The sequence below is a fragment of the Athalia rosae genome, chromosome 3 (assembly GCF_917208135.1).
Source record: "Athalia rosae chromosome 3, iyAthRosa1.1, whole genome shotgun sequence".
NCBI classification, from domain to species: Eukaryota; Metazoa; Arthropoda; class Insecta; order Hymenoptera; family Athaliidae; genus Athalia; species Athalia rosae.
Window position 1 is genome coordinate 22,693,743 of NC_064028.1, and position 21,088 is coordinate 22,714,830.

General features: G+C 38.0%; 2 protein-coding genes across 3 annotated transcripts; one reads left to right on the plus strand and one right to left on the minus strand.

Annotated features, from left to right (window-relative positions):
* Positions 1-64: 64 nt before the first annotated feature.
* Positions 65-20,855, plus strand: LOC105691394 (mapk-regulated corepressor-interacting protein 1). 2 transcript variants are annotated; one of them, XM_012409839.3, is made up of 5 exons: positions 65-357; positions 1,056-1,168; positions 1,279-1,398; positions 13,568-13,770; positions 20,525-20,855. In XM_012409839.3, the coding sequence occupies exons 1-5, from the start codon at positions 353-355 to the stop codon at positions 20,588-20,590; spliced, it is 507 nt and encodes a 168-aa protein (XP_012265262.2). In that variant the 5' UTR covers positions 65-352; the 3' UTR covers positions 20,591-20,855. The 2 variants fall into 2 exon arrangements, with proteins under 2 accessions (XP_012265262.2, XP_012265263.1); XM_012409840.3 differs by lacking the exons at positions 13,568-13,770; positions 20,525-20,855 and adding an exon at positions 3,246-6,615 and having other exon boundaries at positions 75-357.
* On the minus strand, positions 17,104-20,518 carry LOC105691395. The gene is made up of 2 exons (XM_012409841.3): positions 18,964-20,518; positions 17,104-18,657 (listed from the first exon to the last, which is right to left on the minus strand). Exons 1-2 carry the CDS (start codon positions 19,172-19,174, stop codon positions 18,506-18,508), a joined length of 363 nt encoding a protein of 120 aa, XP_012265264.1. The 5' UTR covers positions 19,175-20,518; the 3' UTR covers positions 17,104-18,505.
* Positions 20,856-21,088: the final 233 nt, after the last annotated feature.

The following is a 21,088-nucleotide window of genomic DNA, read 5'->3' on the forward strand; positions in this document are numbered from 1 at the left end:
GTAACGGCGCTGATGACTCTAGCCATAGTAGACGTCATGCACAGCTGCGCAGTAGTGGCTTGACAGTTTCGTACCTTGTGATAGTTAGTGTCAAAAATTCTTGTACGGATACGGACTGGGGACAGATTTGTTGACAATTGCATTTCGAGCAAGCCCGTTGTGTGAAATAAACATAGCTGGTTGTCGAGTTCGTTGTGACTGCAGTGAGATACAGTTTTTTTTGGAATTGTGTCTGGCCGCCTGTTTCAAACCACATCAGAATAATAAAATTGAAGAAAACACCTTCCGTCACTGAGAAGCAAACCCGAAGAGTCTGGGTAAAATCGACTACTGACACATTTACCCTGAAAAAATGAGGTATTAATTTTGTAATTTCTATATTAAGTTCATGCGTTATTTGGTTATTGGATAACCGATATTGGTTGTGAATTCCCCGTTGTTTTTATTTCTCCGAAAATTATTAAGGCCAACGTGTGACTGCGCAGATACTTATTTGACGTTATAGATTTTTGTTTTGAGGTTCTTGTTCAGTCAAATGTCATAAATGACTACGGCCATATTGCTTTCTGATGTATATCGGGATGGTTTGCATGTGTTCCTTTTCCTAATCACGTGCGTGACTTTTGACACGTTCGCCACAACAGGTTTTTCGATCCCAGCATTCTTCTGCTTATCTTTCATCTACACTGCATTAGCACAAATCCATAATGAGCATATGCCAAAGGATATCTGAGCAACATGATATTCCCAACTGTTTCGAATTTAATTACTTTCCCACTAATACTTAAATAATCCAACTATGAATCCGAACTTGAGAATATGTTATTCAACTTATAGAACCTCATTATTGAAGTGTCGTCTATTTTTACTCTTATATTTGATGCACAAGGAAACTCGTAAATGAGAGATCTTCTGATAAAAAATTCCTGCAAACACTGAGCAATATAATAACACTTCATTATCATCTTCTAGCCATAATAATCATTCTGGTTTTAAGATTTTGTATAAAGATCCATACAGCACCTAGGTTCTCATAACAAATGTTTCTGTCATAGTGGAAGATCACAAATGGCAGCGATGAATGGGAAGAGACCATCCGCCATTCCTGCTAGGCTACAGCCAGAGCCTCCAGCGCAGCATGATGCCCTGATAAAATATATCTACGACTGTAAGGATGAAGATTTTTTATTTTTATATTTTTATTTGTACATTTTTATATTTTTATGTGATCTGATTAGCAACAGAATGATGTTCACCAAATCATAATTTCTCCTTTAGCATGGAATAGTGTCTCGAGAGAACTGGATATGTGCCACCAGCAACGCAACAATGTACATTATCGACATGGAGCATTTGTTACATACTACCAGGAGCAAACACCCAATCCCCAGCTCAAAGGTATGTTATAATGTACATTCATGATTTATTGAAATTCAACGCATGGTCAATGCTTTTTATTGCACGTTTATCAAAAACTTTGCTCCAAACGTATTCTCTATCTGCACAGTGAATTGATTAACCATGCGCAACGAATTTGATATCTATTATGTGCATGCTAACTATATACAAACTTGCTTATAGTTTGTCTACATCTTTCTGAAAAACCATACCCATAACAAATAATAGGCTTGATTGCACAGCATCAATATAATAAATAGAATATGTTATTCTTGCATCATCTCCATTCGTTATCCTCACCCAATGACTATTCATTTGATCCACAATTCGTTTCCGGTCAAGAGACATGAATTCGTTATATTCTAGAGCTGTGGGTCATTGATTTCTGACAAATCTGCATCCAGTGACTCATGCCAACAAGTGTGTTCTATCATATTCATAAAATCATTATTCACGCCTCAAATAAGGTCAAATAAATACATGCTTGGTGCGCGAATAATAGTTATTTCCGTTTCGTCTGAAAAAATGATTCGAATCAAACTGGATTAGTTTGGTTCGGTAGGCATTGCGGCGATGACCTATACTGATAGCGGTTTTTTTACATTTCAGACTAATCTTTTTTTTTGTATGTTACAACTTCACAAAACGATATTGTAATTAAAATATCGACGTTGAAAACGTCTTTATCATTCTTTTTCTTCATAACTTTTTCCTAAAAAAAAATTAGTTCACGTCTAAACTACGTTCCTTCGAGATATATTGCTGCAATTTGAAAAACTCTGATGCTTTCATTGAGGTCAATTTAATGTGTCACAAATTCACCGCAAAGTCTGATCTAGCTGAGTCATTAATTTGCAAGGGTCACGTGCATGGTAATCATGACTATCGGTGTATCACCAAATATTGAACGATTCCCGCTATCGGTCTGAAAGCTAATTGCTGCAATATCCTAATATAAAGGCTACTGGCTACTTTCTGATAACACAGTTATAATTTTTTCACTTGAATTAATCCATGAGACCTATAACATTTATGTCCACGCTTATCAACACTGACAAACTCCCACATTACAATCGCGTCTGTTTTCCGTTCTGATTGTGAGTCACGCGTTCACCGAGTGCTTTTTTAATCTATGACATTCATCATTATAGTCAACACTGATGTGTTATTTTCAGATTGCTTGATTCGTTTGATGATTGAAAGCCTAGAACTATCTCCAATGTTTTTTTCCGAAATGCAATCGCAGCAGAAACCCTGATCATTTTTATGATTCAATGCTTTTAAACTACCGCTTAACGGTTTATATAGTTCCCATTTAACAGTATTTTGAATTATTCGCTCTTCTACCCATCGTTCATTTGGTATTGGATTCCTGACCTGCATTCTGCTATTTTAAAGCTATTCGCTTTAACATAAATTCTGAAAGTGAACGTGCTCAATGGAAGGGGGGAAGGAGGATACACAACGAGCAAACCTACTTTTCGAAGTGCCTTCACACGCTTCACACATTCCATTACGTAAATTATATTTTTATTCTATTCTCGCACATAATCGATTTGGCTGAATTCACTGCATGAAATGTTCTGCGTTGTCACGAAAAGACGTTGATGTTATTTCTTCACTTCCTTTTGAGGATAAACATTGCTTTTCGTGAGCTTGTAATGTATAAATTACTATATTCGTATGCATATCCTGATATTTTGTGCTTGACGATGTGGAAATAAGGTGCTTTGAATGAAGATGCGGTGCACAAAAAATGCACGTGTTTCACGCTCCGTAGCTATCGGCATCAATGAATGTAGTAGACCTAAAACAAAAAAGTCGATTCCATAAACCTATCTATTCAGACTTCGAGCCGTTCAACTTGGAAGCTTGGTGGGGACAACGCGTCGTCCAGAGCATCACTAGGAACGCGACCTCCTAGTGCCAGGCCCCACGTGATCATCGGACCTTTTCTCACAGGCATAAGAAACAGAAAAGATAAATAATGTCAAAGAAATAGTTTAAATAATTATGGTCAAACGAAGATTTTTAAATTTGCGATGCTTGAAGTAGTGATTATTTGTAAATGGAAGTAAGGTAAGGGCCTACCAAGTTCAACTGTAATGTCAGGTAGACCCCTACTTAAGGTAGCGCTGCTGTCATATTTAATGACAACGTCAAATGCCTATGACTTTACCCACGGATTTTTGACATCGCACGTGAAAGACTTATTATCCGAAACGATGAAATCGCAATTCAAATTTTGAATTATCGCTGCGTCAGTTTTCCAGTGCGTAAAACTTTCCGATTAGCCGATATAATTCACATCTGTTGCACTAAAAACTATTCAAGAGGGAGGGGACTTACCGAATTAAAATACGGAGAGGGCAGGTTTGATGTTGACATGATACGGCGAACTGATATAATTGAATTCTGATTAATTTGTATTATGACTTGCCCATGCATTAGGATGAAAGATTATCATTTACCAAACTGATTTCAGAGGAAATCGTACATTTTGTCGATTTTGACACGGATAACTATCAGCTGCGTTTTCAAAATTAGTATGCATGTACCGTAATTTATAACGAGACAGTTTGATATGCGTTGGGTCAAAAACTGCAATTCAGAAATGCGAGACGATGAAACTTGGACTGAATTGTGTAATGAATATCTGATTTTAATCGCCACATCGATTTTAATTATCATCTTACTTGCCTCGCTGCAATTAGACTATACGACTTCTTATGTTACTACGAAACTGAAAAAAAACTACATAGAACGAGTTTCTGATGCGTTTTAGTTGGATGTACCAGCCCTTGACGTGTGCGTCTTGACTGATATGAAATTAGTGTAGACGCCATGGCGACACAGAAGTATTCTTAACAATTGACCGCTTTCTTTCACAGTAGATTAATCACAACATAATTGTAACAAGCTTGCAATTTATAACAATCCCTGGTAGACGCGTCGACTTTCATATCGTGGTTCAAATCGTTTGATCAACAATAGCGAGATATAACTGATGGCAGTTCCAATGAAAGTCCATGCCATGGATTCGGAAGCACTAAACACTCAGCTCGATTAGCAATTATTCGAATTGGGTAAAAATAAAATCTGATATGAAAGCAAATGCAGGATTACTGTGAGGGTGCTCTACGTACATATTATATCATATTCAACGGTATCCAAATTACAAATACGACAGGACATAAAAATATACTGCACTTTGTTACTTTCACTTTACGTTATTACTCGGATTTCATACGTTCCGAGTTCAGTGACCCTACGCAACGCTAACCCAACGCTAGATCTTAGTGTTTGAACGATATAGTCGAGGATATAGTCTTCATCACGTGGCAATACACTGCCCAATTTTTTCCCAACTACAAGTAATTAATTTTCATGGAACCGTAAAATTAATTTTCATGGTTCCAAATTTTTAGCGGCGTGTCATCCAGTGACGTTAGTAGAATTAATTTAACGACTTTGTAAAGCTTTTTTTAAACGGTCATCGATAATGAGTCACGTTTAGGATTAAACAGTGGTCATGGATTAGAAGTTTTTTGCTCCCTTTAGTTTTTCACCCCCTAAATATTATGAACCTTTTTTCTTCTGTTAACTTGATGTTATCACTTATCGATGATTGGTAAAAAAAAGCTTGTGTGCGTTTGAAAAAAAAGAAATGACATTCCTCAATTCTACTGATTAAGAGTGGGTTTCACGCAATTTTCGTCGGTGCCCCAAATATTACGGGAAGTCCGAACCGCAAAAGCTCGCTAATGGCTACGACTTTTGAAGAGACTAAGAATTTTTCTTGTAAATTCATTTGTATTCTAATTGTGGAATGTTTTTGTACGTTGATATTAGGGTAGTCCTTAACAGGGTTGTTTTCGAATTTTGATGCTCCCAGGGGCTCAAACGCTCCCAAATAAATTTAAAGAAATTTCCTGAAAATCTGGGCTTTTAATATCAACTCTAAGATAGTCCTCACTGCCACCGAAGTTTCTTATGGAAATAACAGGAGAATAACATGTTTTGTTCTTTGACATTTTATAGGTCGTTGACAAATATATAGAAAATTATGGAAATTCATATTGTAATAGCCAATTCAACGCTCTACAAAAAAAATCTCTTATGATTTTTCGCCAAATCGACTGGTTCAAAAGTTATTCTGATGATAATTTTATATAAACTGAACTTTGACCTCGAATTCGACTTTCTTTGAATTTATTTGGAAGCGTTTAAGTCCCTGGGAGCATCGAGATTCGAAAACGACCCTGTTGAGGACCACCCTAGTTGATATACATATATCTATATAAAATATGTCTATATGAAACGTAATGAAAACAGAAAATATTATAATAATGAGAATGACAGAGTTATTTATTATCACTGACATATACATGGTATAATATTGTATTATACAAATGTACACACAGACACATATACACATGCCAATGTATATGTATATATAATATTATATACAGTTATACATACATAAATTAATCATTCGTAGTTTTAGAGATGATAGGTATACACATAAAAAAAAATATTGAGTATGTATACCTCATATCATCAATAGTTTTCTAAACGTCATGTCTTTAGATATTTTTGTATTTAGCAAAATGTTGTGTCAGATTTGAATCTATCTATTTGAATAGATGAATGGAAAAAACAATAATGAAAAAGACAATTCTCTATTTCTTCGTTCGCAATTAATTTTGTGAAAATTTACCAGCGTTTTTTCTCCTGATATGGAATAAATTCAATTAACATTAGTCTTAAGCTTACCAATTGATTGAGTACAGCAGAAAATTTCGCTACTTACTTTTCGAATGATCACATTTTGATTATACGTATAAATAGATGAATCGAGTGTTTGGATTTTCCAACAGTAAAATTCTCGTCACGCACACGATTTAATTCGCTATTATTGTGCTGTGGCAGTTTTAATTTAACTAATTTCATAAATTATGACGGTTTATCGGGTTGTGCAGAATTTCACTTGAGCACATACTCACGAAAATAAAATGTAATATTATTATTGTATTAAAAGTACATGGGATAGCGCACGATCGGTAGTATACAGTCTAAATTTTACCAATCACAATTCTAACAATAAATAATGTAGTTGTAATAGTTACAATAACAAGAAAAATGATAACAATAACATAATTAATAGATTTAATAATAATCACAATAATAATAATAACAGTTCAAGTACCTAATTCACCTCACAGAGTTTATATATCTTGCTCCTCGATCTCCTTCCTATCGTTTTTTTAATATCTTTGCCAACTGTCGATAGGAAAAACTGCTGGAGTATACTTTCTAATTCAACCGATGAATTTATTTTATAATATTATGCGTTTTCCAATAGCGTTTTTGTTTAATCGCAAACGCTATGCCTAGATAGTTTTTTTTAGTTCTTTCATTGATTGTTTTTCCCAGTGAAGATACAGCTTGTTTTTTTAAGATAATTCGCCGGAATTAACTCTCACAATCAGTAAGTAATCCGTCGAATTACAGAACGATAATCTGGAAAAATTAATCTAAATGCAAACAGGTAGGTATGTACAAAGAGGGGGGAAAAAGCAATCCCTACAATGTCCCGTTCGCTGATATACCAGTCCAAAAATGAGGGCTCGAAACCTATGGGTTCGACAGATGATACGGTTTTTCTCAAGACCTCAGTGGATGGTATGCATTTCCATTTGGATACGTTTAAGTATCGGTTACTAACATGTGCATTGGTATTAAATTATCCCGACGTTTTTACTCCGTTATTCGATTCGGAGACCGGTCGTCCGATTACCAACCGTCGAGGTAGTTTTATCGTCGTACGATGAAATTCAGGATGGTATGTTTTATCGAAAAAGTAGCGTTAAACCGTTGGTAGGTCAGTGCAGGGTATGGAATATAGATACCGAATTTTCGAACTGGATAGTTGGTTTGGAAAGTGTCGACCGATGAATTCTAAAATATGTATATAAATGAATGGAATTTGATTTTTCTCAATACATGTGAGTTATGAGTTAAGAAAATCGACGTACCTACATTTTTGAGAAAATATAAACATTCAACTCGAATCATGTACAGTGTGTTGCAGGTATATCACGTAGTACGACACTGTGATAAATATCTGACGCAGTCAAAGAATTTTTCGCTAGGCGGAAATTTTTTACTGCTAAGAATCATGGATCTTGCGTCCGCCAGAGTTTCCTCGCAGGCTTCGGAAACTGTTTTTTCCAAATCACGTACGCTGCGTTCCATAGCCCGCCACTCACTGTTCAATATCTAACGAGAAAAAAGCAGAAGATCCATTTATCAACGAATGTATCGCGACGTGATTATACACAAGTGACCTGTTTCGTCTGAGGCCGAGGGCGTCGTAGGAAAAAAAAAGAAAAAAACCCCCCGCGGTTAAGTTTGGCGAAGTTTGTTTTTTTGTTTTTTTTTTTCTTTCTGTAAAACTCGACATCAGATCAATGATATGGCGAGAGGAAAAAGAAAAATGACAAGTCCGAGGTGATTTTTGGAAGAACCACATTCGTCCGCGCTGAAAGAAATACATCACTTTTTCTCCCTGTTTGAGTTTCATTTCGATAAAAGGAAGAGAGAGGATCGGTTTTGCTAAATTTGAACGCTCTGCGACTCCGACGCGTCGTTGCAAGTAGTTCAGAATTAATGGAAGAACGTATAGAGTTGACTACTGAAATTGCTCCCACTTGACGAATCAATCGAATTATCTAGACGACCTCACTGCAGGTGTTTCGAATTGGGTATGCAGTTGACGATAAGCGTATAAATTACCGGTGTGCAACAATCGTCAGGTTTATTGGACTAGATGTAATGACATGTAAATCGTGCAGACGGTCGATTTACGGAACGCGAGGAGATGTTGCCCGATTAATTGGCATTCACGAGTAAAATGTCAACCAGACGTGCCAATAATTCGCGTTTAAGTATACTGAAAATATTTGCGCGGTGCAAGATCAACAACGTTCGACATTTACGATTCATTCCGGATCATGCGAATCGCGCAGCTGTTGTGCAACCCCAATAGCTGTGATATTTGAAAATGAGCATTCTCACGTCAAATTTACCATATCACGGTCGGAAAAAACTTTGCAATCGTTTATATTCTTCTGACCGGCAGAAGGGATGACGAAAACCCTTTGCTTTGTTTTCAATGAAATTTTGCCTGAATTTTGAACACTCGTTTCAATGTTAAAGGTATTCCGAGCTTTCAGAGCTTACTTACGAGTTATTCTCATTATTGGTAATCTGTCAACGTGCCTAACATTACGCTTTCAAAATGGTCAGCGTGAAAAACCATTCGAGTAGACAGAGTAGACGAAAATCGAATTAATCACGGTAGAAAAAATTTTGCTCAGACAAACCAATTAAAAAACGTACCTTTACTCCATTTCGCGCTTGGCTCCCCGGCAGATTTTCTTCAAGCTCTTTAATTGTCTGAGTAAAGACACTCGCAGTGGAAATTGGCAGAGTCTGGATACTGCAATTAGTCGTTCTAAATTTCTGAGAAAAAACGAAGTCATTTTCGAAATTGAGGAATAAGACCGCCTGATCGACGGGTATCTCTTCATATTCTTTCTCCGACGAAACAGATCTCAGCTGAAACTTTCCTCTGTCAAACCTCCGATAGATCGGATGCCGAACTTTCAGATATAAACTTTTCGAAAACGCTATTGTGTACTCTTTGTACGTTACGGAATTTTGGTGAGATTCTATCGGCTCCAATCGACCCCGACAAATTGGTTGGTCTCCGTTGCTCCGCTCTTGAAGTTTTTCTGCATCAACTTTTCCAGACAGTTGTCTATTTCTCGACGACTCCAGATTTTCATTGACTGAATTAGATTCAGAACCCTTCACGTCGTCTCGCGTTTCTCGGTCCTCGATCGTTTTCTCGGGCCCTTTTCGAATCTGCCAATAAGCTTCTTGACTTCCGTTACCGTCAAAGCTCAGCCCTTCTCTTTCGAACTCTTCGAAGGTCCGCACCGACTTGGTTAACGCAACAGAATTACCCGGTTTACAATTTCCATCGGGTATTATAGTCCGCTCTCCATATTCACTCGATTTCGTTTCTCGTTCCGCCGTGCTTTTCCGTATTTCTGTCCCTGATTTTATCGCGTCGACGTCATGTTCCGGGGACAAACACCGACTTTTACTGTTTTTCGAGTTACAGTCACCAGCTAACTCTTCCCCATGGGTATCAGCGGGGGGCTCTTCCGCGAGCGACTTCGAAACGACTTCTCTGTTCTGCGTTGAAAGAAAACGAAGTAATCTCTGTTACTACCGTGTCGTTATAACCGCTGTGTGTGAAATCCAACATTTCATTTAATTTTTCTGCTGTCGAATCGTAGGTTCGTAGATCTCGCCGGTACGGGGGAAATGCATTTTAGTTTACTATTTGTACGTCTCTTGCGCGAACGTGTGTATACGCCGGAATAAAGTGGCAATGCACTTTGTAATATCCGGAGTGAACTTCACCAACGAAAACAAATCGAATTACCTTTTGAACTGTAGTCAATTCGCTTTTCAACTTCTTAACGACTTCCCTTAATACTAAGTTTTGGCTCTTCAACGTTTTGTAATCAGAGATACCCTCGTCGGGATTTATGGTTGGTTCGAGAGTCTTGCGATTCAACTCTTGATGGAGTAATGTCAGTCGATTCTCGTAATCGTCTTTGGGAACATTCAAACTCCTCAATACTGAAACATTCCGTAATACACGTCGTGGAAAATTGATAACTCAGACAATTAGTATTCTCTCGAACAGTATTTCAATCTCATCCTGATTTTGACTGAAAATTGTTCTACTATTTATTCACCTTTGGCGATGCAACTAACGATCGCTGTTACGTTGCCATTTGTTTCCGAAAAGGCTTCGATCAGATTTGCTAATTCTTGGGTCCTGTGTCTCAGGACATCAACGTCACCTTGCAGCATAATCTCTTTTCTTTTACACTCTTTAGCCTGAAACAAACTTCATCGAATCATGGACGGTAGTAAAGAACTAGAAAAACAACATAATTTTTAGAATGACCATTGCGATACCTTCGTGCGAGTATTTCACGAAAGCAAGGAATGTCTTTTTTTGTTTTCTGTGCTGTAATTTTTCATTTCGACCCCAGAAGTTCCATAGGAGAGCGAGCGGTCGTACGCGTGCTATAAATAGCAGAACTTAAAGCGACACAAAATTACACCTTCTAGTATTACTCGCACATTTTATGATTAGCACTCTGTGTACCGAGTATTATAAACAATAGCGGTGTCGTATTACCATCCTATATTAATATTATTTTTTTCCTATTATTTTCGAAACAATTAGTGTAACAGATTTCCATATTTACGTAGACTATAATGTCATAGACCTCAGATGAAATAAGAGAAAGCCCGGACAATATGCCGAGGGTCGAAATACAATGACAACGAAGAGTGATGATGGACATTTAAATTCAAACCCCTACCGGTGTACAGGGTGAGATTGATAACTTGCTACGTGCGGAGCATGATACCCATAGTAAATGGTGATCAAGATGACTGGTGAACAAACAACCTAGTAACCTACTTCGTATGACAGGCACATCGTGTCTCAGCTTTTTCGGTCGTTCCCATCATGGTTGTGTGGTTTCTACAGTCGGGGGTTAAATGCGACGTGGTTATACTTATGGCAACGCTACGTAAATTCGTCACCTCGGTACGATTAGTTGGTGATTATCGTTTCAAAAGAAAAAAAAAAAGGCGATTTCCATAATTTTCATCCGTGAGTCGTGAGATTGTGTCTTTTTTTTTTTGTTCTTAACGATCAACGTGCAATGATGCTGAACTTTATGATTGAGATTTTTAATCTTGATTCCGAATGAAATGGAAATGATTTAAACGAAACAGGACGAACGAAAAAAAAAAGAAAATCAACGGTTGGTCAACACGTTTTATTTTGAAACGTTCTAAGTTTTTTATTGCGGATCTCGTTTTAATTTCGGTTAATTCTAGAAAGTGCAGTTGTGTCCGTATAGAAGAGGGTGGTTGTCTCGAACGCCTTTTCGCGGGTGAAGATCGATACGGAAGAGACACGTACGTCTTTGTAAGTATATACACGCATAAGTATATGGATATACATCCCTAATGCACCTACATACGTATACACGTACAGCATCTAACGTTGGACTAACATGGGAACGGGTGCTTAATGTTTTACGTGCGGTGACAAATGGTCTTTATTTCTCCTTCTTTACGAACGAGAGGGTCTTCTCTTACATTACCAAGTCTGGAAAATACTCACATACATGGTATACGTATACACACGTATACTAACTTCGCATTTATATCCCCGCTCACACTCTGAGCCTGGATTAGTTTTACAGCCCAAGAATTATCTCCCTGCCTCCTTCTACGCTGGATAGTTGAATGCCCCCCAACCTTCTTACACTTTTTCCGGTATAATGGCATAAACCATCTTAACGATTCTGGAAATTAGGATTATTTCTTCCTTTTCTTCCTCTTTTTTAACGCTCCTTTCATTTCACCGCACATCCCCAATTGGTTACCATTGGGACCAACAAAACTTAAACATTTCGGGGGGGACTTAGACGACGATCGCATACACATCGTGTGAAAATATGTATTGTTTGGAGATCTTGTATGAAAATGATTAACGGAGTTTTTCTTTTTTTTTTGGATTAATAAAAACGTAAGGGCTGTTTGAAAGTTCGTACGAATTAACTGGAGATTTTCGAAATGAGAAGAAAAAAAAAAAAAAAAGAAAAGTTGAAGTGTGTGCAAATTCCCACCTTTTCTTCTTCCGTTTTCCACCGAGCGACCAACGTTTGAATTTGCTTTTCGGCTGTAATCTGGGTTTCCTCAAGAGTTTTTTGATGGACGGCTTCCGCGGCGTGGATTCTCAACTCGAATTCTCTGACGTATTCTTCATGTTTTCTTGAAGAACAAAAAATAGAAAAAATAAAAGAACATAACGCGATGACAAGCGTGTACTTGAACGCTGGCGGCACATGATCTCGTTATTTTGAATTGAAAAGATACGTTCTTTGGTTTTTCAAATTAAAAGAGCACATGGTGACAGGCAAAATAATGACACCGGTGGTGCAAATAGTGGCGGAGGTCACCCCGTGCTATATAATTCGGAGCATGAAGCTCGAATCTCTCATTATAGCGGTGACAAAAACGCGAGCACGGATGACTAAGCACTAATGTAACAAAAATCAAGCAAAAAGTCTCATTAGGGATGCAAACCCACGTAACCCATGCTTTCGAGCTTTTGTTTGCCGTATTAATTTCATTCCTCACCACGCGTGTTCGCGCGGTAACACTAGATAAAACAAATTGGAATAGTTTGGTTGTAACGTTTTCGTTCTGGATTTTTTTTCACGAATCTTTTTTCGTACCAGTCGATGAAATCAATAGAAACGGTATCAGCCGATCGAAAACATATTTTTTAATTTTCGTTTTACATCGTTCTTAAGGCAGTTGGGTTATGGGCTGATCGTGAGTGCAACCGATAAGATTTTACTGTCCGCAGTATAAGTTCGTTGCATAATATTCCTCACGGTTATATAAAGTTACGTAGCTATTTTCCGATACGGTGTGTACCTCATGTTCCATGAGATATGCGAATATTTTATGCGCGAAAGCTGCAGAGTATGGAAAAAAAGCGATTAGTCACGTGCTTTGTTCGATGATCCTTTCAATAGGATTCAATGATCCGACAGGTGTTCGATTTTTACGCGTTCAAACTCCGATCGGAATCGGCTCATCTTTTATCCATTTTACCCACCAAAGGGATCTTATCATTCTCTACGTTGGCGCAAAAAAATGACTATGTATAAGGGACTTTGAATTACGTTTTTGGAGCTGGTATTTTTTGCTAAAGCCGGCGCGTGAGTCTGCGGTATTATATACCTTTGGGAGTTGGAATTTGAACAGTCACCCCGGCTTGGATATAAGCTTTTTTCCTCAACGAAGGTTCAAGTCTACGTCGAAATTGCGTGCGCGCTTATAGTTTCCCGCGACACTCGCGTAACTCACATATTATTGTTGACTTCTGACTATTCCACCAAAGTAAAGTCGCCCAAGAGTCTCTACTAACGTCGACGTCTCTATAGCTGGCTTCCAAATCAGGATTTTTTTTCTCTGTCCTCAGACCAAAGATGGAGATATCCGCTACACTGGCCAGGATCCATGAACTCCAACCAGCGTAACGTGAATACGTCGGGATTCAATACCAACGTCAACTCACGTCATAGGGATACGACGTACTACCAGGGGAAGAACTATCAGCAGTATGACTACCAGGGAAAGAACTATCAGCAGTATGACTACCATAAGTATCACTTCAATATCAATGTGAGTTTTGACCCGCTGTTAATCCATAAATTGGCGACAACTCGATCAATTTCACAGATAGATCAATTTGACTCGTGAATTCAGATTCCCGAGATCAAACAACATGAGAATAGCATAGAAGAACCCATAAAAAAATGTTGATATTTGGGTCAAAAGTAAAGTACTTTCAAAATTGTTTGTATTACACTTTTCCGACGTATTTTGATCTCAGGAATCCAAATCTGAAAGAAAAATTGACTTATCTCTAAAATTCACCGAGTTATCGCCAATTTTCAGCTTTTTGGGGTCAAAAATAAAAAATTGATTTCTTAGTCTATATTGATGTAATTTGAGCTCAGAAATCCGAATCCAGAAGAAAAATTGATCTATCTGCAAAAATGACCGAGTTATCGCCGAATTATCGCATTTTTTGGCATAAATTTGAGGATATCTCGAAGGGAAAAAATCGTAGCTCAATTTGGACAACGGATTCGTGTTCCTGAGGTCAAAATACATAAGAAAAGTGCCATACGATCAATTTTAAAAAATAAAAATTTTTGGTCGAAATTTGAAAAAATCGTAAGGGGTACCCCTTGGAAAAATCTCAAATTTTAGGCAAAATTTTTTATTTTTTAAAATTGATCGTATGGCACTTTTCTTATGTATTTTGACGTCAGGAACACGAATCCGTTGTCCAAATTGAGCTACGATTTTTTCCCTTCGAGATATGTCCATTTTTATGGTAAAAAATGCGAAAAAATGGCGATAACTCGAATAATTTTGTAAATGAATTAATTTAACTTTCGAATTCGGATTCCTGAGCTCAAATTACATAAGAATAGCATATAAAAAAAAAAATTTTTTTTTGGGCCAAAATCGACAAAATTCCAAGGGGTTTTTTCGATTTTGGCTAGAAATGAAGTATTTTTAAAATCCATTGAATGACACTTTTTCACGTATTTTGACCTCAGGAACACGAATCCGTTTACTAAATTGAGCTGCGAATTTTTCCCATCGAGAGGATTATTACAAAATAAATATTGCATTGAAATAGTTTGGGAAGTAATAGTTGAACGATGCCAAGTGTAAGTATGAAGGCGTCGTTATAGCTGTTTCTATGAAACAAAAAACCCGGGCAATTAGTTTGAATGTTTTCGCGCCGTTCAAACATTCGAAGGGATTCGAATTACCTGCGCAAGTATATACCAATTTCGCGAGATGTGTCGTGATAATAGCATATTCGCATCCGCTGTGGTAGTTAAATAAAGGATACCCCGGAAAAGCAGAAAAGAAATAAAGAAAAAGGAAGAACAACACAAAATTAAGCAATAACAGAAGACCAGGTCGTTTGTGCATTTCACGCTTTGACTTCGGCATAGTGAGTGAGTTTGGGTACACTCGTCTTTCACCGTTTTCTAAAATTAAACTCGCAATTAGACGGGGTATTCTATTCTTCTGTTCATCTTGTTATATTTCCAAAGGTTGACTTTCTAGACTTCATTAAGATTCTTTTTTTCTTAATTTTTTTTTTCACCGACGTCCTCGTATCCTTTGCCCTTTTTCTGATTGACCTTTCATGCATCAACGAATGTAGAAAATACTGGCGACAGAGACTGAATTTTCTCATCAAAGTGCAGCGATTTCTAGTCTCTGGGGAGAAGGTTGAAAAAAATCCTGTCCGATAAGTTTTCAGAACCAATAAAGATCTGCACAAACGTCACGCGGAAATCACAGTTTTATGAGAAATGACAAATGCATCTTGAACGCATAAATTTGAGCAAAAGACTACGCGTACGTGCGGTGCAGATATATCTGATAAAACTCTGAACCTGCACGCCACTACCATCTTATAAATTCGCATGATAGTGAAATGGCGCGTTCTTTCTCGCCAACACCGAGTTTCCTTTGTAACATTCTCCGGGACGAGCAACAACCCTCGTAACTCCTCGCTCTCGTTAAATCGTTACTTTCTACGAGCTGGTAGAACTTTGTGGCTTCGAGTGGCGTGGCTAGTGACACGTGAAGGTACACTACAAGTCCAACCCATACTTATTCACAAGCCGAAAACGACCCGCGAACATGACTTAATTTTCGGTTTTCGGTTACCGGGATACATGTACATCTACCTACGCGTATCTTGTCTGTAGCAACGAAAGCTTCGCCATCAATCTATCGGCTGTCCACCAAAGAATACTTTTCATTTCGGTATCGGTTTTAGGGTGAATCGGCAATTCGCTGTTCAGACAACGTCACGAAATCGGAACACTCTAGAAAAGTTTTATGTTAGGTGTATTTCATGCTGTGGTATTTCATTCATAATATTAGTTATCATTCGTCAGTTTTTCGAATCCATTTATCTGACTCGCTTGTATACTTTTATCCGCCTTCTGGCTCACTTGTGCGAAATGATAAAAAGTTCCGAATCACATCCGACGTGTCAAGGGTGTTCTCCAGCGTAGAGATTTTTCTGAGTTCAGAAACCTCTCCGTTCGAAACATTAGAATTCTAATCGAAGACAATTTACGATACCTACGATATTTTATCGCTCGACTCTGACGACACCCCGATAGATTTCCGAAGGGTAAATCATTGTTGGGATAACCGTTATGATTGGAATAGTCTTCGGGTTTCTGAATAATCTAAGCCCATAAGCCGACCAGACTGTTTGTAATCTCATTAACGCTATCGTGTACCTATGTACCTTATAGGATTTCTGCTATACCTCACGTTTCCTGAGGCTCATGCAAATGAACCGCGGTGGTAGCTGCCAAAGTTAATACAGGGCGGAGACCGGCACGTTCGTATTTTATGCGGAAAATCCTCTCCGTGGAAAGCTACGTTTCGCCCAAAGTATTAAGTGGCGGGTTCCCTTCTCTTTTGTATTCATAAATTCGATCAAGTCTCACAGCCATAGGTATGTTATATCGCACGGTTATGTATCGCGCACACATGTAACTACGTGCAGGTTTGAAATTAATCCGTTTCTGTTCTTACGACTTAACGCCCCATCTCTCTCTCTCTCTCTCTCTCTTTGTACGAAAAGCTCACCTAATACGTGCCCGGCGTACGGATAACAGCTTAATTTATTCCCAAAAGCAGCTGGCATCAACACTTGATCGTAAGCTTTGCGGAAGTGCTACTTCGGGTCTAGCGACTATACACTGTACTGCCGACGTTATATAATCTTTGGACGTAATTAACTGGACGAAATTTACATCATGCGATACCTCCTCTCTTCATGCCCTTTCAGGCACTTTCGTGGTGATTCGGATCGCGCCTTTCATGGGATCGGCATAGACGATCTAAGTACGTTTTCACGATGACGACGAATGCCAAAGTCGTGTTTGATTCATTTTTTCGTTTCGTTGAACGATCGAATCTAAAAGCGATACCAATATGATATTGTACACCGGGTACTTTTAGGTCGAATTTTCGTAATGGTGGAAGAAGAGGTATAGCGGGGCGTGCAAAAGAGAAAGAAAATAGCGTCAGAATCGAACGGAAAGCTTCAACTTTACCCACGTGTATGTTCGGATGGGTGGGTTATTTGGAGCTTTTTAAATCTCGCCCTCTCGGAGACATCGGGGATAGATTTTGAGTTTTCGATAAACATTTGCGGATAATGTAGGTGTAGCTAAACATCGCTCTCGCCCTTTTTTAAACTCATTTTATTTTATTTAGTTTTTTTTCGAACGCTGGGGGTGGGCAAAAACCGACGATGCGAACTTCCTGACCAATCTGCTTCCTCATCAATCTTTGTTAGGTTACCGGGCTCACCTTTTCCCTCCTTATAGACAGGAGCTACTAGCTACGTATTTAGTTAACGTATGGTACATGGTATGGCGGTGACCTGTGTGAGACTTTACATAGCCCGCTTACGTGAAAAATGAAGTTTCAAAATTCGATATATATAATCTCATCGCGGTTGTATAATGGTTGTTGGTCATTTGTACAGGAACTCTCATTATCTTATCGCTCAGCTCGTGTGTATAATTTCAAGCATCTTATACCGTTTTACTGCGAGCTTAAAATTCAGTCCATCATCCGACCAGATATTTCACGAAATGTTTTATCCCATTTCTCGGTGATTTTTATTAAAATGTAATAGTAGTTTTTTTTATCTGAGTACATGCGATGTACTTGCGAATGACTTTACACCTTCCACGTTGCTACTTGTTGGCACAAATATGGAGTGTAGAAATCTCGAGAAATGAGTAGTTGCAGTCTAGTCGAGAAATCCAATCATTGAAAACCGATCACGATCACGCAATAGGGAAAGTTCGTGTTAATCATTGGTGAGTAAGTATTGGAGAATTAGAAAAGTTTTTTTATAGGTTCATTGGTTGGAAGTTCAGTTGGCCGGTTAACACAACCCGACTGTGGTTTATCGTTTAGATGAGGGGTCGTAAAAGGGAAAAAAAATTGCTTGCCTTCTGAGAGCTTTTTGCTGTATAGCGTAGAGAATTTGAGAATTCTATTTCTTTTCCTATAGAATTTCGGCGATTCGATCTCGTTTTTAATTCAGAGTTTCGTTAGGGGTATCGTAAAAGAAGTGACGTGATATGACGATTATCGGGAAAACCCTATCCAACGTTTTCCTGTATACGATTGTCTGTGACATTTTTGCTTTATTTGTCATTTGCAATCCATTTCACAAGGCTATACGAAAGGTTATCGTTTCACCAGGTGATCTTTTTCGTTTCATAACATCTATGTTTCTACATTTTTCGATTTTTATTAACCGTTGCTACAGCACTTACCCTTCGTAGAATTGCTTTTGATCAATTAGAGACTGTTTCCAATAGGCGAGATCGCTTTTAGCGACTTCTTTTTCCCTCGTCACATTAATCAACTGATTTTCCATCTTGTATAATTGTTTCCGACGGTTCTTTTCAGTTTTACTCAGTTCTGAAAGGATCGGGATAACTTTCTTAATAACGATTGTCGTATTATTCGTATTGCTTGCTAATATTTAAACAGCAACTTTTCGAAATTTTTATCAACCGATACTCCGAAAGATATACGAAATAATATCCAATATCGCAGTATAAAAATTCACGTTTGAATTTCAGTGGGCGATATATATCTGTGAAGACAATACATCTATTTCCATTCTGATATAGCTGTATCTATATGTGATTTTTTTTTTTTTTTGTCGCCTAAGCCGCTGCATACGTGCAGACATATTTTATACAGAAAAATATGTATTCTCACCTGCTTGGGCGAGACGCAAGTCGTAAATTTCCATCATGTGATGTTGGTGAAGTTCTAAATTTTTCCTGAACGCATAGTCCAGTTGAGAATAGCGGCCCTGAAGTTTTGAAAATTTTTCTTGTAAATCAGCCACCTCCGCTTCTTTATCTTTTAGCCGTTCCACCAGACGTCGACTGTAAACTCGCAACTCCTCGACCATCGGGTCATCCATTCTTCGAAAATTATTCCCTCTACCTTTCAGAGCTTACGAATATAGCATCTCAACGGTTATTGAATCGATACTTGATCAGGAAGTTTATTTCATTCTCTAGAACAATCACCGACACCCTTAAACTCCTATTGTTCGGTATTCTTCTTCGCAACGCGCCGCTCGTATGGAACGATTTTTATTATAATTCTTTATCATCCATAACCGTGCGACGTCCTTTTGACATTTTATGACTGAGACAATTGAATTTTCGATTCGAAATAACTCGGTATTCAGTTCACTTCGTTACCGAATACCGGATGGAAACATCACAATGGTTTCTGCAACTCGGTAAAGCTTTTTATACCGAATCATGTTAGTTTCGATCCTGGAGAATTACCTTCAATACTCGTCACCGCAACTACACCCATTGATAAAAGTTTCGTTTTATTAAAATCACAATTAGTTCAATACGAACATTTTCTCTCTCTCACCGTAAACGAACAATAGTGAATGGATATACATATGTACCATATAATCTGACGTATGATACATCATGTCGTGTCGTCGCCAAGTTGTCCACCGCCGCGTCGCTTGAAACGCGAAAATAAATCGTCATTTTAAAGCGTAACAGCTGTAAGGAAAAATGTTTCGCGTATCTTCCAACTACGATCTTACCGTATATATTTGTTTGTGACTGAACCTTTTTTATTTCTTTATTTATTTTTTTTCTATTCGAACCCCAGTGTCTGACGGCAATATTGCGAACCTCTTTTATTGAGCATGCTCAATTACTCACTCAATTCGAATGCTTTGAACGAGGATCGTGAGTGTTTAATGTCATTTTCATTCTATGAAATTATATGGAAAAGCTCTTCGCGCTGCTTTCATATAGCAGTTCTTAACTACGACTACTCTGCTATAATTGCGTTGAATGTGAACTCCGGTGATGCACGAATTATTACGTCTCGTTTTTCATTGTCACATTTTTTATTCTCAAACGATCGATTAAAATGCATATGATAGTCAGAATGTAAAGAAACCGGATCACACTTTTCATCGCTGATCATTTTTTGTGCTTTCGCATCGACATGTCGTATAAAACTTTGTCGAAAAAGTCTTTCGAAAATTCGTTACTTCGGAGGATCAAGTATCGCGTCGATATTGAAGTACTTGCTCGCCGTGCTATTTTCTACCCATTAACGCTGTTACCCGGTTTTTATCATTTTGTCTTCGTTCGTTATCCTTTTCATTCTCGTTTTTTGCCATTACACGCCACTTCGTCCGCACATATGATCTCAGTGACGCTTGTATCGCATGAATATTTTCACCGAAGCGTGGAAGTTTATGAAATTTTCTTGTCATTTGTTTCAGGATCGATACCAGGCACCAGTTACGGCTACAACGAGCAGGACCAATCCTGAAAACAAGTTCTTGTAAATCTACTTCCGATCGATTTATATCCACGCACGTTTATCTTACGAAAAACAGCGAGGAACCTTTCGCCTTAATTTGTTAAGAGATTCTATGTATCCATGTAAGTTGTAATCCATTGACGCAGATTCAACGAAAAACTTTTGTACGGTAAGAAACACTTCTATAATTTCTCATCAACTTTCCAACCACATTATTTGTATCGATGAACACCATTCACAATTGTATGTTACGGAATCTTTAATTACGAATTAGATACCTTTGAACAGTAGGTTCATGACGTTTGATTGTTTCATTTCCTCCCTCAAAACAGTAATCACCTATCTCAGTTGTATTCCGAATCGTAATTCTCAGGGACCTTAATTATGAATTAGTGATCCCAATCAAGCTACCTAATTACTATAATTTTCGGCATGCCGAATAACAACTCTGATAGAATTTCTCCTGTACTCGGTTCAAATTGTAGAGAATAAAGAAGAAAACACAAAAAACTTTTATCTTAAT